Source organism: Mus caroli, chromosome 2 (genome assembly GCF_900094665.2).
Source record: "Mus caroli chromosome 2, CAROLI_EIJ_v1.1, whole genome shotgun sequence".
NCBI lineage: Eukaryota > Metazoa > Chordata > Mammalia > Rodentia > Muridae > Mus > Mus caroli.
Window position 1 is genome coordinate 55,672,383 of NC_034571.1, and position 15,320 is coordinate 55,687,702.

The 15,320-nt window shown below is 43.3% G+C and overlaps 1 protein-coding gene across 9 annotated transcripts in view; it reads right to left on the minus strand.

Annotated features, from left to right (window-relative positions):
- Rbms1 (RNA binding motif single stranded interacting protein 1) overlaps nucleotides 1-15,320 on the minus strand; it is a 214,857-nt gene that overhangs the window by 86,321 nt on the left and 113,216 nt on the right. For all 9 annotated transcript variants that reach the window (XM_021184324.2, XM_021184349.2, XM_021184329.2 and 6 more), the window contains one exon: nucleotides 6,037-6,212. In XM_021184324.2, the coding sequence (XP_021039983.1) occupies nucleotides 6,037-6,212 (176 nt within the window). The remainder of the gene's footprint in view (nucleotides 1-6,036; nucleotides 6,213-15,320) is intronic.

A 15,320-nucleotide genomic window follows, 5' to 3' on the forward strand; every position in this document is an offset into this window, starting at 1 on the left:
TGTACGGAGGTCAGACAATTACTTTCAGGAGTCGGTGCTTTTCTACGGCCATGTGGACTCCAGGGATCAAACCCTGGTAATCAGCCTTGTGGTGAAGGCCTTTTCTCAAGTGACTTTTAAAAACATCAGTGCCTGCCAAACCAGTGGTTTCAGAACACTTTGGTTTATTGGCCTTATTTGTTGATCCCATGGGGAAAGCATGGTCACCATGGGAACACAGTGAGGTGGTGGAGCTTGGGTTCCAGGAGGGAGCCCTCAAAAGCTGGTGCCTTTCTGTGGTCGCTCAGCATGTCTCAAGCTTTCCCTGTATCAAGCGCTAGGCTCTTATAGTCATTTTCATTCAGGCTTAAAAATCTCAGTGTTCCCACTGGTAGGACATACCCTGTCATACTCCTTACGGTCCTTCACGATAGCCCCTGAACACACTTTGCCATATTCCCTACTGTCTTATGCCATAGCTGCCCTGTCATACTCCTTACTGTCCTAAGCCACAGCCCCTGGAAACTCTTCCACGGCTCTCAGAGGCCACATCCTCTTCCTCTAAGCAATCATTCCTCCTGTGCGCTGACAGATCAATGATGGGAGAAAGGGAAAATGGAGAGACTATGCTCCCCCCGCACCCCCCAACAAGATCTAAGTCCTCCCTGAAGAATCTACTCCAACCCTTTAAGCTTCTGGTCCAAGGTATAGATAAACGTTCCCACCAGTGAGTGTCTCCTCCCTTCCCTCCACACACCAGGAGCTCTGGGTAACAGAAACTGCAGAACCCCCAGCTGTGCACCAACAAACCTTCATCTCCTTCTTCCACGGTGTATTTTAAGCAGCCAGCTTTCTCATACCTCTGGGACCCTTCTAGGAGCCTGAAGGGCACCAGCAGTTATTCTTCCTGACAAGCTCTGTGTTATCTGACGCCCAAATGTCATTGTCATCTCATTCCTGGAAGCTACTCCACGCCCTCACATCATGTTAACCGGAGCATCTTCAAGTTTTCTCACAAAGCACTATAGGGGGAAAAGAGTTTCCTTAACTCGTCTTTCTCAGGTGATGGCTGGTTGTTTCTGTCTACTTCCGTTGGCCTGTCTTGCCTTTCTAATTCACTTTCAAAGAACTGCCATGTATTCAAAATAACCAGGAAAACTTGCAGAGAACAGGAAACAAAGAGAGAGGAAACCAAAACACAGTGGGGATTAAGATCAGGGAAAGCAGTTATATTTCAAGGGCAGCCCTTTTAATTAGTAACAGTCTGGCATATTAGAAGATGGATACAGTTCCACGCTGAGGTAAAACACGATGTTTTAGTATATTTGAAACAAACTAAAGTGTCACCAAATGAAGAAAAGAGGTGGATGGGTTTAGAAAGACAAGATGCAAAGTTGGCAGGGTAGGAACACTTTTGACCGACTACAGAATGCCCTTCAGCTCAAAGGGCAGGTGGAGACAGCAAGTTCCCTCGACCTTGCAATGTACAGCAGAGCTACAGCTATCTCTCAGTCAGTTGGCCTGGGTTCCTACAGGAAGTCAGGACACACTATGGAACAAACTGTGCGCGCATGTGTGTGTGTGTGTGCGCGCGCGCGCGCACACACACACACACAGTTTGTATTTATTTGTTTACTTGGCTTGAGACAATCTGGCTGTAGTCCAGGAGACCTTGAACTGTATACCCTACCTCCCAAATGCTGAGCTTACAGGGACAGACCACCACACCCTACTTCAAATACAGTTTGTAAGTCCTCGAAATCAAAGTTTGGATAAAATGGAACATTTCCCAGGCCACAGTAAAAATAATCAGCAGGAAGGAATGGGGAGGGTTGTATGACCCTGAAACCAGCCTTCTACATGCACCCCAACAAAAGCCTGACGGAAGATGAGGGAGGCTTGGGCTCTGTTTATGCAAACTGCTTCCTTGGGTTTCACAGCTTTCCAAATTAGAATCCGGTGGGTTCTTTTCTGTTTCTTATTTCTCAACGTAAGATTACATATAATTAAATCTTTCTCTCACCGGATCTAGACAAAAATGAGGATTAATATTTGCTTGATACTCCAGGGACTGGCTCACCAAGTCTTTCTCTTACAAGTTCTTTTGCTACTCCCAAGAACACAAACTATGAAGTGGGCCAAAATCTAAAACATTTTTTGCACACTGACATGACAACAAAGTAGAAAATCCCATACCTAACTGTATGTGGTAGGTCATAGCCAAAATGCAGGCACACTGAGAATGTATGAAGTTATATTATAAACATATAAATGGAAACATAACTAAATTTTGTGTATAGACTTGGATCTCTTCCCCAGGATATCTCATTGTACATATAAAAATATTTCAAAAGCCTGAAACACAACCTACTTCTTGTTTCAAGCATACAAATAGAGGATATATAACCTGGATTTCATTTGTTTCGAATACAACCTTGTACTGAAAGCATTGTTTGACCTACTTTGCAGGCTATGGACTAAAGACCAGATATTTGCCTAACTCTGTAGTAGTAGGTGACATTGGGGTTTCTAAAGCTTGCAGCCCTGATTATCACTGCTTTTATAAGCGAGGTGAGAAATCTGCAGACAGGAGACTCTTAGCATGAGGCATGCTGTTAAATAACAGGCATGTAGACAGCAGGATGGCACTGGAGTGAAATACTAACCGTGAGCAGTGAGCATAATAAAGAAGGTGCAGCATTGTTAGCACAGTCCATGCAGGAAGGAGGCAGGGAGACTTGGCCATGGCCTCATAGAATTGAGCAGGGGGGGCAGGGGTGGTGGTGGTGAGATATTTTAGGTAAGATGGGAATCGGGAAATGTTCTTTCCGGTCACACCACAGGGAGCAAGGAAGGAAATGACCAATGTTACCCTGTGAGAAGGAAGGACCTACTTGAAGACCAAGGGACAATGGGAGGTCATCAGGAATAATGCCAAAGCTTTGCAGTGGAGCAAATCAATTGGACAGGTCACAGTGAACCAGGGGCTCAAACAAGATACTGAAATGGAAAATGTGTGCCAAGTGGGAGAGTGTGGAGCACTGCCCTAAGAGAGTAACAGCCGAGCACACAGAAATGAAGGGGTCTGGACTTAAATCTTAAATAGGGGAGATAGGCAACATGACCCACAAGAGAAGGGCCAGGCAGCCGTAGCTGAGAACACAAATGGTGAGGAGGCAAGCCACAGAGCAAGGAGAGCTCCTAGCATCCTATGAATTCAGCCCAGAACTAGGAAGGAAGGAACTACTTTATTGATTTCTGGGGTGGGTGTGTGTGTGTGTGTGTGTATTTATACTTATTTATACACTCAAACATATCCAACTGGTTTGGTTTCAGAAAATGGGGAGAACTAACACTGTTATGTGGCCTGGGTATAACAGTAGTCCTTTCTGCTACTGGACCACTTTATCTCTTTCCGCACTGATGTTGTGTTTCCGAGCAGATCAGCTTATAGAAGTGGAGAGAAAACCTGCCGCTGTCTAGAACAGTTAAAAGCTTCCTATATTTCCACTCACACTTCACTATTTAGAGGTTACCTAAGGCTTGCTGGTATCTCTGATAAAGTACGCTTGTAGATATAATCTACACAGTCGGCATCATCTGACCATGACCACCGTGCCTGGTCAGGGCCTCCTTCCCTAAACTCACAGACTTCCCAGCTAACCCCTTTCCTCCTGACCATGGTGGTCTCCATCACCCGGGGTCACAACCTCTGGGTTGGAGAGGCTGACGTTTACTACCACCATCCTTAACATCACAACATCCAATGTTCTCGTTGTCATTTTCCTAACCTTCCCATGTTATACTTCAAAAAACAAAAACAAACAAACAAAAACCTTCTTTTTCCTCTCCAGTATGTAAAATCTTTTGTCACACTTGCTTTTAAGCTCCATGCACACTTTGTATGGAACAAATATTCCTGGCATCCCTTTCCATTTCTCGGACAACTAGAGCAGATCCAAGCTTCAGAAGAAATAAATCATTTATTTCAACTGTTGCTGCCTTCCCACCCCAGGTCATCTTACGATTAGTGTTAAGTTTGCACTTCTAAGATGCTTTTCCCAGGAGGTACAGGTTTCTCTACCCCTCCTGCTACGTTGCCTATGCTCCAAGGACTTCTAGGTCCTAGAGTAAGTCACTTCCCTAAAGGTCACATCACATCCAAGTCACCAACTAGTTATTCTTTATCAGAAACAACTCAGAGCACAAATGCCCCTTTAACTCAATTCCTGGGTGAAGTCGAATGAAGCTGACTGTGGGTTGTGAGGCAGCATCTCCTGGTGGGGCCGTGTCTTGCCTCCACAGAGACAGCTGCCAGAACCACCATCAGCATTTAATACCCAATCTGGGATCTTACAAGAGCCTTCATTTATAAATGACAAGACATAGTGAGGATAGCTGGGGTGCTGCTACTAATAATAACGGTGAAGAGAGTAATGGTTACACGTGTTAAGAAAACCTACACACATCAAAGAGACTAGAAACAAAAACGGAATTCATGGTCTAGGAAAAATGATAACGCATTCTCCTATTATTTTTAGAAAACGATTTGGTTCAATTAAAACAAAAAAACAGACATTGGCCCTATTTTTCAAGTTCTTTTCCTGTTTATAAAGTATGGCATGGGTCTATTAATTTCCTATGTAAAACCAGCTGAGGAATAGTCTCCTTCTGAAATCCTCTCCTCTTATACCTCAAGACTGTGAGAATTTGCTTCACCCCCCACCCCTTTGTTCCTATAGCGTATTTTTAGCTCCTTAGACTCTATGGCACTCAGTAGCATCAGAAGACGCCAATGAAAGGGCAGTTGCAGACAAGATAGCAAAGACCTTGTTGTGGTCTTAATGGCTGCAGCAGGGCAGGCAAGCCTGGCAGAGTTCCCGCTGTCTCCAGCCAGAGCTGACAACTGCCCAGGAGCTGGACTTCCTTGCAGATCAGACTCTAGTGTGGGATGTGATTTCACTGTCCCAGAGTTCAGGAGGATTGGGCAGAGAGGGCGATAAAGAAAAGACTTAGCATGGTGGAATGGCCTTTTACACAGCCCTAGAAAGCCTGGAGGAACACCACCCATTGCCCCATCCTGCTTCTCGAGACAAAGCAAACTAAGGCCAGATGTTAGCTTTAGCCTCAGTTTTCTGGAATTACCGTCCCTCAGTTTTCAATATATTTTTCCCTTAAAAAAAAAGTAATGAATCTGAGCTTTACCCAGAGCAAGAGAAATGAGATGCTGCCAAGCAAGTCATTTTGAAGGGAAGAGGTAACATTCTCTAGCAGAAGGCTCAATGCGGTTATGCAAAATTTCCTTTTATAAAAGACCATTACTGTCCTAGGATAAATACAAAGTGCTGCTGTATGTAAGCATTTACTGCTCGATGTGATTTGATGTTTCTATGCTTTCCACAATGATCTTTGCTCTCAAGGTAGTTCTGGCTCCTTAGTTTAAATTAGAACTCTGTCACTTAGCTGACATAATGTAATTGCAAGGGAATAACACATTTATATTCTATTCATCAACATTAGTATGAAATGCAAATTTACTATGGAACCTGATGCGCATGCATCCTTCTCTTAAGATGCAGGAAGTGGAGGCGGTCTTATTTCCAATGAGAAAAGAGTGAATGATCTGCACCATGGAGATCCTGGTGCTTGTGAAACTAGAGGGACACCATCCCAGCAGGAACCAAGAATTTACACACACTCAAGACGAGCTTAGCTTGATAATTATGTTTCTGACAAATAATGTCAGCTGGTTTCTCCTATGGGATTGACTAGCTCCTATCAGGCTTCTATGAAAGATGAGTACTCTTAAAAAAGATCTAGCCATCAATTTTTCTTAAATTCATATTTTATTTCTCAAATGCCAAATTAAGAAAATGCAAATTTTACTTGTATGTTGGCATTCTAGTAGCACATGTGAATACTAAGAAAGTGACCAAGAGTTGCGCGTGCAGGGTCTATATATATATATATATAATGCACCTCTCCTTTAACATAACCTACATCCTCTATGATCAAGGAAGTCTCGGCAGCTAAGGCTCTCAGAGCAATTATACTCACGGTTGACAGAGCTTCACCAGGTCTTGATCAGTGGTATTGGGGGGCAGGCCTCGGATGTAGAGGTTTGTCTTGCTCAGCTGATCCCATCCTGAGTTGCTACTGCTGCTACTGTTGTTATTACTGCTGGTGGTGCTGGGACTGGGTGGGGCCATGGGGTGTGCTGGGACCAGAGACTGCTGCAAAACAAAAAACCAGGGAGTGTCAGAGCAGAAGTAAGGAATCAAGCACCACTCAGAGGCTATGTGAGCTACCAAATAGAATAAAGACAGCAAAATTAAACACAGATTATCCTCAGCTACTGTGATCTAAAATTTAACTTACAGGTGAAAAAATATCTATTCATCTTTAGACAAACAACCCAAAAAACTCTCAATATGAAATAAAAGAATTTTACTCATCAATATTTGAAATGTGGATGAATTTATGGATAATCAATTTATTCAGACATTTTAAGGAACACATCTCCTGAGGCTCAAAATTAACTTGCATGAGGTCACATGATACTGTCATCTTAATATACACTAGTTTAGAAATCACCAGGCGTTTGAAAAGCCTTCAGATTCTGAAGACTATTTGATTCAAAGTAGCTGATTATTTAGAGTACTTTTTAAAAGGAGACTACTCTTAAAATGGAAGAAAGGTAGAGCTTCACCCAGAGCTTCTCACTTCTAAGCTAGATCTGTGGCTTCATGGAGACATCTGGATGAGATTCACTGCACGATGCTTCACTCTGGCTGACCTTGTGAAATTTAACCCCTGTGAGAAAGCTGTGGCAGTTGGAAACCTTCCCAAGAGGGCATCTTGTAAAGCTTGCAGCTAAGGGTTTCTCAGGCTTGGCTCTCCAGTCAGCAGCCACCTAGGAAGAGTGTCTGAAGTATGCACACCAGATACTGCTGCTCTGAGCTCAAGCTGGTGGAGGGAAACCACAGCTCTCTGACCCTAGGCCCCACACAAGACTTTTGAGGAAGTTAAAGGGCTCAGCCCAATGACAGTGAGGAGGACCCAAACTGTCTTCACAGCCAATGTGCAGCAGGAGCAGGAAGTAGTCTCCTTCATATTGTCTATAAATATGAAATATATTAAGTAGCAAATATATTAAGCCAAGAATAGCAGTTACACAACAGTTTGAACATACAAAAACCTAAATACTTGCCAGACACGCAACAAAGATTTCAAATATTGATGTCAGACATTTATTACTACAGACAAAAATGTATTCCATAAGGCATATGGAAGAAAAATTAAACGCCACAGCAGAAAATGTGAACAGTCAACATATACAACTCCCATGTATCTTGGCAGCAATTTCAGATGCCCACTGCAGACATCATAGTCTGTGCCTGGCTTCTGCCATGGGCATGCTAATTCCACAACATCTTAACAAGCTGAGAACTCAGTAACTCTTTCTTCTGGTCCTTTACCTTCCTCCCTCTGTTCAGGGTCCCTGCTACGTTGTCACTCAAATACTACTTCATCTAAAGAGACTCTTTCGGAAGGAGAGTACTTGGAAAAACTGACCAAAGGATGAGGAAATTCTACTTCTTAAGAGCTGAACTTAAGTTAGAAATATTGTTATTGCTTAATCTAAAACCCAAACTGCCCTGCCTGAGATTTTATCCTTCCAACCCATGCTTTATAGCTTTCAGGGGCAAGTAAATTCACATGCTGTGTCTATAATCTATGGACTAAAGGCACTGGTTCCCAGGTATAAAACTACCTGGCTCCATCTCCTGTTCTGCCACAGATGTCACACAAAACTCTGTTCTTCTTTACTCAAGTCTCAGTATCTCCATATATCCATTCTCTTTTCTTCTCATAGTTAAACTGAGATCTAGACAGGCACACTCATTAGCCCCCATCTACCAAGTCTCTGATTGTCAGAGAACTGGTAACCATAGACAGAAGTAGGTAAGACCACATGTTCTCTTAAATGTCATATAATCAGTGCCCAAGATACCATCCCAGAGTACAAGGCAATTGGTATAGATAGAAGGACAGAATGGCAGGATAGAAGATGCTGGCTCCTGAACAAAATCAGGAATGAAGAGCTAGGCTGTAGTCAGAGGTAGAACATTTGCCTAACAGGTAGAGTCTTGGGTAAAATAACTATGTCACACCAGGGATGACAACAGGAGAAGTAGTAGAAAAGGGCTGCGGTTTGGGGTCTTCCCAGCTCCTAACCTATTTGTAAGACTACAGCAGGGACATCAACCACAGACTTTCTAAACACTGCATTTCAATCCAAGTTGGGTCCATGCTATCCCTGATCTTATCTGGTTCTGATTGGGGGCATGTTGGGTGTGGACTTGTTCTGATTAGAACATATGGGTTATCATTAATTTGGGGACTTAGAATTAAAAGTAGATTTTAATTTATTTATATATTATTGATGGAAAAGATTCATGATTTGTACTTCTAGATTTGTAAGTGATTTACAGTATGATGCTTGACAGGCATCCATATTTATAATAACCATAGTTTGCCACAGAGGGAAGCAAGTGAGGAACCTGGATCTTCCTGCTGGGCTGCATGTCCGGGCACAGGACCTCCTAGAGTTCAGATTCCAAGAAGGGCAAGAGGATCCCAAATTCCCATGAGGACCTCAAGGATGCTGACTCCTCTACAACGCAAAGTTCAAGTTAAACTTTACCTAAATCACAAGGCTTCCCAGAACTAGAGCAAGACAGAGAAAGATGCCTGAGAGAGAACTAAAGATTTCAGTCAGGAAAAAAAAAAGGTATAGAAAATTTTAGATTAAATATTACCTTTTTAGAACTCAGCAAGTCTGAGCAGGGACTTCAGCTCAGTAGTAGACATGCACGGGAATCTGTGCTCAGTGACAACCCCCACCGCCATGCCCCCTAAGTGGCCTCATGTCCCCACCCCCCACCCCCACAACACACACACACACAAGGTCACTGGGTCTAAAAATGTAACCCCTATGGAGAACAGTACATGTTTAAGGACAAAAGTCCCCAAAACAATAGAGACTTCACTCCTAAACATCCAGGAAGGATTGAGAATGGTCTAAACAGCCTGGGTACTAAGCATAAATGGGTGCCGATTTGCTAAGTGTTGCATGTTGTGTGTGCCCCGTGTCCTGCTTTTTGTCTCACTCAATAAACAGGTACAGCACTGTACTCTCATTGTACAGATTAGGAAACTGTCTTAAGAGCACTTAACCACTGTGCAATGACACACAGTAAGTCTGGGCAGGGCTGCAGTTTGAACTGAGATATGCCAGATAACAAAGTCAGAACCTTCAACACCCTAAGTGGCCTCCCAACACCTCCCATCTCTTCAATGTGCCAAACTGCTTTCCTTCATTGGCTCTGCCCATCCTCTTGCAACCTAATTACCAAGTTCTTGCTACTTTGCAGTGTGACTCTTTGTACCACCGGCTGTTAAGCCAGAGCCAAAGGTGCCTCTGGATTAGTCTAATTAGCACAAGGTGAACTAGTGGAGGAAAAAAAAAAAAAAAAAAAAAAACCATTAGTTTGAAAAGGATTAAATAAATCCTGCTTTTAAATTGTCCTGTTAAAGAAAGGTTCTGAGAGTGAGAGAAGAGGTGACAGCTTGGCATGCATGCAGTTGGGTTCAACTCCACATTAGACAAGAAAGGATAAACGGATGAATCTTTTGTTTTTTTGTGAAACAGGGTCTTGCTACATAGCCCCAGTCTGGCCTCAAATTCATAATCACTGGGCCTCCCAGGCACAGGGGTTGAAGGTCTGCACCACTACACCCAGCAAAATGAATGAATTTTGACAGCCACAATGGAAAACATTACAGAGGTTCTTTTAAAAGTTACAAACAATAGTTCAGCATCTATAATCCCAGCACTTGGGAGCCTGAGGCAGAGGGATTGAAAATTTGAGACCAGTCTGGGATATCTATAGGAAGATTCAATAAAACAACAACAACAAAAAAAACATAAACAAAAAGAGAGCTATCATGATCCAATAATCACACTTTATCTAAAGGGACTTGAAACAGTGTGTTGGAACAACCATCTACACTTCCTTGATTGTATCAACAACCATTCACAAACCCCAACAAGTGGTAACAAACTAAATGTCCATCAAGTGATGGTGGATAGGCCAGGAAAATGCTTACATTACACTGCATTAGATGCAGTGGAATATTATTTAGCCATGAAAACTGACTCTGTGTTACAGCATCATGGATAGAATTAGAGGTTATATTTTAAGAGAAATAAATAAGACACAGAAATGATGTCCATCGTACGTAAAATCTAAAACAGTCAATCTTGTACAAGTTGGGAGTACAACAGTGACTGCAGAGACCATGGAGAGTAGAGGGGAGGGGGCTGTGGATAGGTTTATCAAACCATGCCAAGTCAGTGTTCAGCAGGAGTGAGAGGGTTCAGTGTGCTATTTATTCTGTACCAGCACGAGTGCTGATAACGTGAACGGACTGAATGTTTCAAAAGGTAGAAAGGATTTTGAAAGTTTTCAACATGAAGAAATAATGTTTGAGGAGAGAGGTTTATCCTGATTTATACAATGGGTAATACATTTATGGAAATATCACAATACCCCATTAACATGTACAACTGTATATTTTAATATATCAGTTAAAATAATTTGATGGAAGTAAATAAGTCACTGATCTCATTAACATTATTAAAAGTGAGAGAATGAACTCTGGACACGCCTTCTGAAAGCTACCATGGGATAACGCTGGAAACTGCCGTCAGAATTTTAATGTTTAACGTGAAATAGGGCAAAATTAAACCTTCACATGTAAATAGAATTAAAACAAACTCAAACACGGATTGAGTCTTTAACTACAGCTTCAGAACTTGATAAATCTCAAGTGACTATAGACTTATAGTCAGAGTATGTGCCTAGATGGCACAAGTGGAAACTTCCTTAAAAAAATAAAATACAGTCATGAGGGACAACTTCAACCAGACTGTTCCGTCACTGACTGACCATCAACAATCTACCTAGGAAAATCCCTCGAGTGCTTTTGCAACATGAAGACACCCTATGCGCAAAGCAGTTTAAATCCATCATCCAATCAGGGATCCCAGGCCATAGTTAGTACCCAGTCAGCCCCGAAGAGCCCAATGTCTGTCTCAGGCTTCTCTAGATTTTCACTGGCTGAAGTTCCATGAACAGGCCACAATTCTTGTCTCTCCAGTGGGTAGGGAAAACAAGGTAATAGAGTTTCATGGTCACATTTACCTGAGCTTAATGGTAGTTAGGGTTTCTACTGATGTGATAAACACACCATGACCAAAGGCAACTTGGGCAGGAAAGGCTTTATTTCATCTTACACCTCGTAGTCCATCATCTAAGGAAGTTAGAGCAAGAACTTAAGGCAGAAACTGTTACAAAAACCACAAAGGAATGGTGCTTACTGGCTAGCTCCTCCTGGCTTACTCAGCCTGCTTTCTTTTACACCCCAGGAGCACCTGCCCTGGGGTGGTATGGTCCACAGTGAACTGGGACTTCCCATATCAATCAGTAATTAAGAAAATGTTCTATAAACTTGCCTATCAGCCAATCTTACAGAAGCATTTTCTCAATTAAGATGCCCTCTTCAAAACTATGTTTATGTTTACATTATGTTTACTCTCTCTCTCTCCCCCTCCTTCTCCTCCTCTTTCTCTCTCCATCTCCCTCTCCCTCTCTCCATGAACAGATGACATCAAAAGTTCTTGTTGGTACTCAGGAGAGCTTCCTATATGCACAATATTATGGGATTCCTGTGGTCGGCATTCAGAGAGCACTTCCTGCACAGGCAGTGATGTCTACCCTGCCACGAAGACTCTCAAATTTTTTCACTCACAGATCGGCAGCAGGCCAATGGTAACCAAGGTTCTGCCTTCAGCACCTTATCTCCTGCAAACAGTACCAGGAATGTCTTCTATATCAATGCAAGGCCTTTATGGAAAAACTAAAACGAACTGTATGTGAACTAAAACCAACTAGTCACCAGGTCATTGTTATAGACAGTAATTCAGCCAAGCCCATTATAGTTAAAAACTTGCTATTTTGAACTGTCTCCTTTCCAAAGAACGCCCATCCCCATCCCATGGTTTTACTTAGGGACCTCCCTAAGAATTCTAGTATATTTTAGAGAAAAAGGACACATAGGATGTATCTGCCGAGTTGCCTCCAATCTCCTTTAAGACTACCCTGTTGACAGACTATGTTAGAATGCTCACCCTAAATTTAAAAGGTTATAACGGGCCCTTCTTTAGTCCCCAAGCACATGCGTATAACACATTTATCACTGCCACTCAAACACCAACTACTTCCCTTTTCTCTACTGCTCCTCAGAGCAGAGAGACCTTATGGGACATGAGAAAATAGGACAGCATCACATCTTCATGAGAAAGAGTTATGTAATGACACCATGGAGGATGCTAATGGTCACACACTGGTTTATCTTCCCATCATTCTGCATGCAAGAGAAAGCCAACCATTTAATGAAACAGCAAACAAGAAGGGGCGAACACAAACATCCAATTCCATCCCAGGGATGTTGACATCTACAGGGCTGAAATGGATGTTGAGAAATCAACTGCTGGTGAAAGAAAGTGGAGGAGGAGACATGAGGGGATGGAATTGGAGAGCTAAGAATCAGACGTCAGGACCCTGCTGTCTTTACAGGATGACCTGAAGCACCTGCTGGATGGTGTCCCACTGGCCTGTGTCCAGAATGTAAAGTAGCTATTAATTCTCCCTAACAGGTGGATATTATAGGGTTCAATCCCCTAGCTAATTAGGTGATGAAACTTGTTCTCCTATCCTTGCTATCTCTTGTTTGGAAATAAACCCGGTAGCAGTCCCTTGAGATTATGAAAACAGGCAACAGATTATTAAGTACTTTTTGGTTGGATGCAAGCTTGCCAAAGGAGAGGGACACATGTTACATTAGCTATTCAAGTAAAATCTAAAAATAAAAATTCTCTAGTCGGGGCTGGAGAGATGGCTCAGAGGTTAAGAATATTTGCTGCTCTTGCAGAGGACCAGATTGTTCCCAGAACCCACAGGACGGGTCACAACTGTCTGTAATTATAATTCCAGGGCATCTGACACCCTCTTTTGGTCTTGGTGGGCATTAGGTGTGCATGCAGGAAAAAACACATAAAATTAAAATTTATACATCTATGAAAAAATTGTCCAGGTTAGGAAGGAAAGCTTCCTGGCAGTGGGGCCCTTAGCCTCAACCACACTTAACTGCATCGTAAGCCATGGTATGGGATGTGTTGCTAAAAACAGAATTCAACCAAGGACAGGCGAGAGAGAAGAGAGGATGACAGAGAAGGCGGGTCAAAGTGTAAGCTGCATATTAAGTACCAGTAATACTGGACAGTAGAGGTGTAAAGTAGCCAGAACAGAGGAAGGACCATTATGCAAGTCTACCAGCAACACACCTGTCCCAGTTTGCTTTCTATTGGCACCATGAACACTGTCACCAAAGGCAACTTGGGGAAGAAATGGTATATTTACCTTACACTCCCAGGGCACAGTCTACTAGTGAGGGAAATTGGGGCAGGAACTCAGCACAGAGAGGTCACAGGGAAATAAGGATGCTGTTGCTTATTGCCTTTCTCAGCCTGCTTTCTTACACAACTCAGGACCACCTGCCCGGGAGGGTGGGGGGTCATCATCCACAGTGGGCTGGGCCCGCCCCTCCCACATCAATCATTAATAATAATAATAATAATTAAAAAACAAAAACAAAAAGAACTTGACCTACGAAACCATGCACTGTGGGTAAGGTACGCTTCCTTCCATGGGTAACTGATGTGTGCTATACGTTCTTCTCACCCCCTTTCCAGCTACTACCTCATGTTTATCCAGTTGTTTGATCCCTTAGGACTTCCCTCTGTTATTTACATTGTCTCTCACATCTGCCATGAGGTCTGTGCTGCATTTTCTTCATGAGATTTTTTTTTTCAACTGATGTTTCCTAGATAATCCTGGCCTGTACTAAGTTGGCAAAACTAAACAGCAAACACCCAACCTGTTTGGTTTGCAGGGAGCTCTGAGAGCATGATGGGAAGGGAGATTTGTAAAGGCTAAGGTAGAACCTAGAAAGCAAGTTAGAGTCTATGATGTCACAGGTCCCCAAGTCTCACAGGAAGAGTAGGATGGCATCAGATTAAGAAGGTTGCTTGTGGGGAATATCAAACGAGTCACCATCACCCCAAATCCCCAGTGGAAAGTGAAGACTTCTGGGTAGGGCAATCAGCAAGGACAGATTCAGCCTGCCTTGGCCAGGAACAAGAATGAATGAATCTGCACAGCTCAGTCGCTCCTGTGGGAAAATCACAAGGGAGGCTGGTGGGCTTCTAAGCTCTCTTCCAGCTCTAAAATGCTACAGCTGACTCAAATTCCTTGCCAGCCCTGCTTATGCACATTGAGACAGAAGGTAGCAAGCTGCTGCCAGAGAGGCGGACAGACAAATGGAGCCCCAGAGAGGATGGGCAGACCCCAACCGCAGTGTTCTGTCCCACCTGGGGCAGACTACACAGCAACCATGCCCGCCTATACTCGGACCCACACTATGCATCTACCTGATCACTGAGGAAGAAATGGCCCCAAATACAAGCTAAACTAAAGTAACAATGGGTCACGGAAAGGAACAAAGTGAAAAGTGAGGGCACAGAGAAGCGTATTTACAAACAAAATCAATTGTCTCAGCTACACTGGGGCTCCAGGCTCCTCCGCAGCCTGGTGCTCCTGGATTTGGGCATGGATAAAAGTGACATTTCCAGTTCTGCTCACTTGCAACAGCTCCAAAACCACCTTAAGAGAAAAACTCAAGACAGAGCAAACTGCACCCACCGGCAGACAAGCAGCTCTTGTACATGGTAAACAAACTGTTGCCACACTCAGGTGTGAGAGTAACAAAGGCATTGCGGAATGCTGAAGCCAGCTGTGTGGGGGTTGCCTTCTCCGGAGCCCCAAACGTGGAATTTCCAGGCTGAGCCAATTCTCTGCCTTAGAGTGAGCCGCACAGAGGAAAGGTTTCCTCTTAGTTTTACTAAAAACAAACCAGCAGACAAAACTTCTGGGGAAGAGAAATTTCAGCTGAGCACCTGTGCTGCGCTCTGGAGAGTGAGGGAGTTCAGTGGGAAGCACGCATGCTCAGTTGTTCTCCAAAGGTAATTCCCAGCGCGGGCTATGCCTTTGCTTAGAGTTCCTTCCAGGAGAAGAAATCTTGCTGAGGTGGCAAAATTCCCCGAGCCGGCAATTACGCACTCCGAAATTCTCCCTGCTAAACAATACTTACAGAAA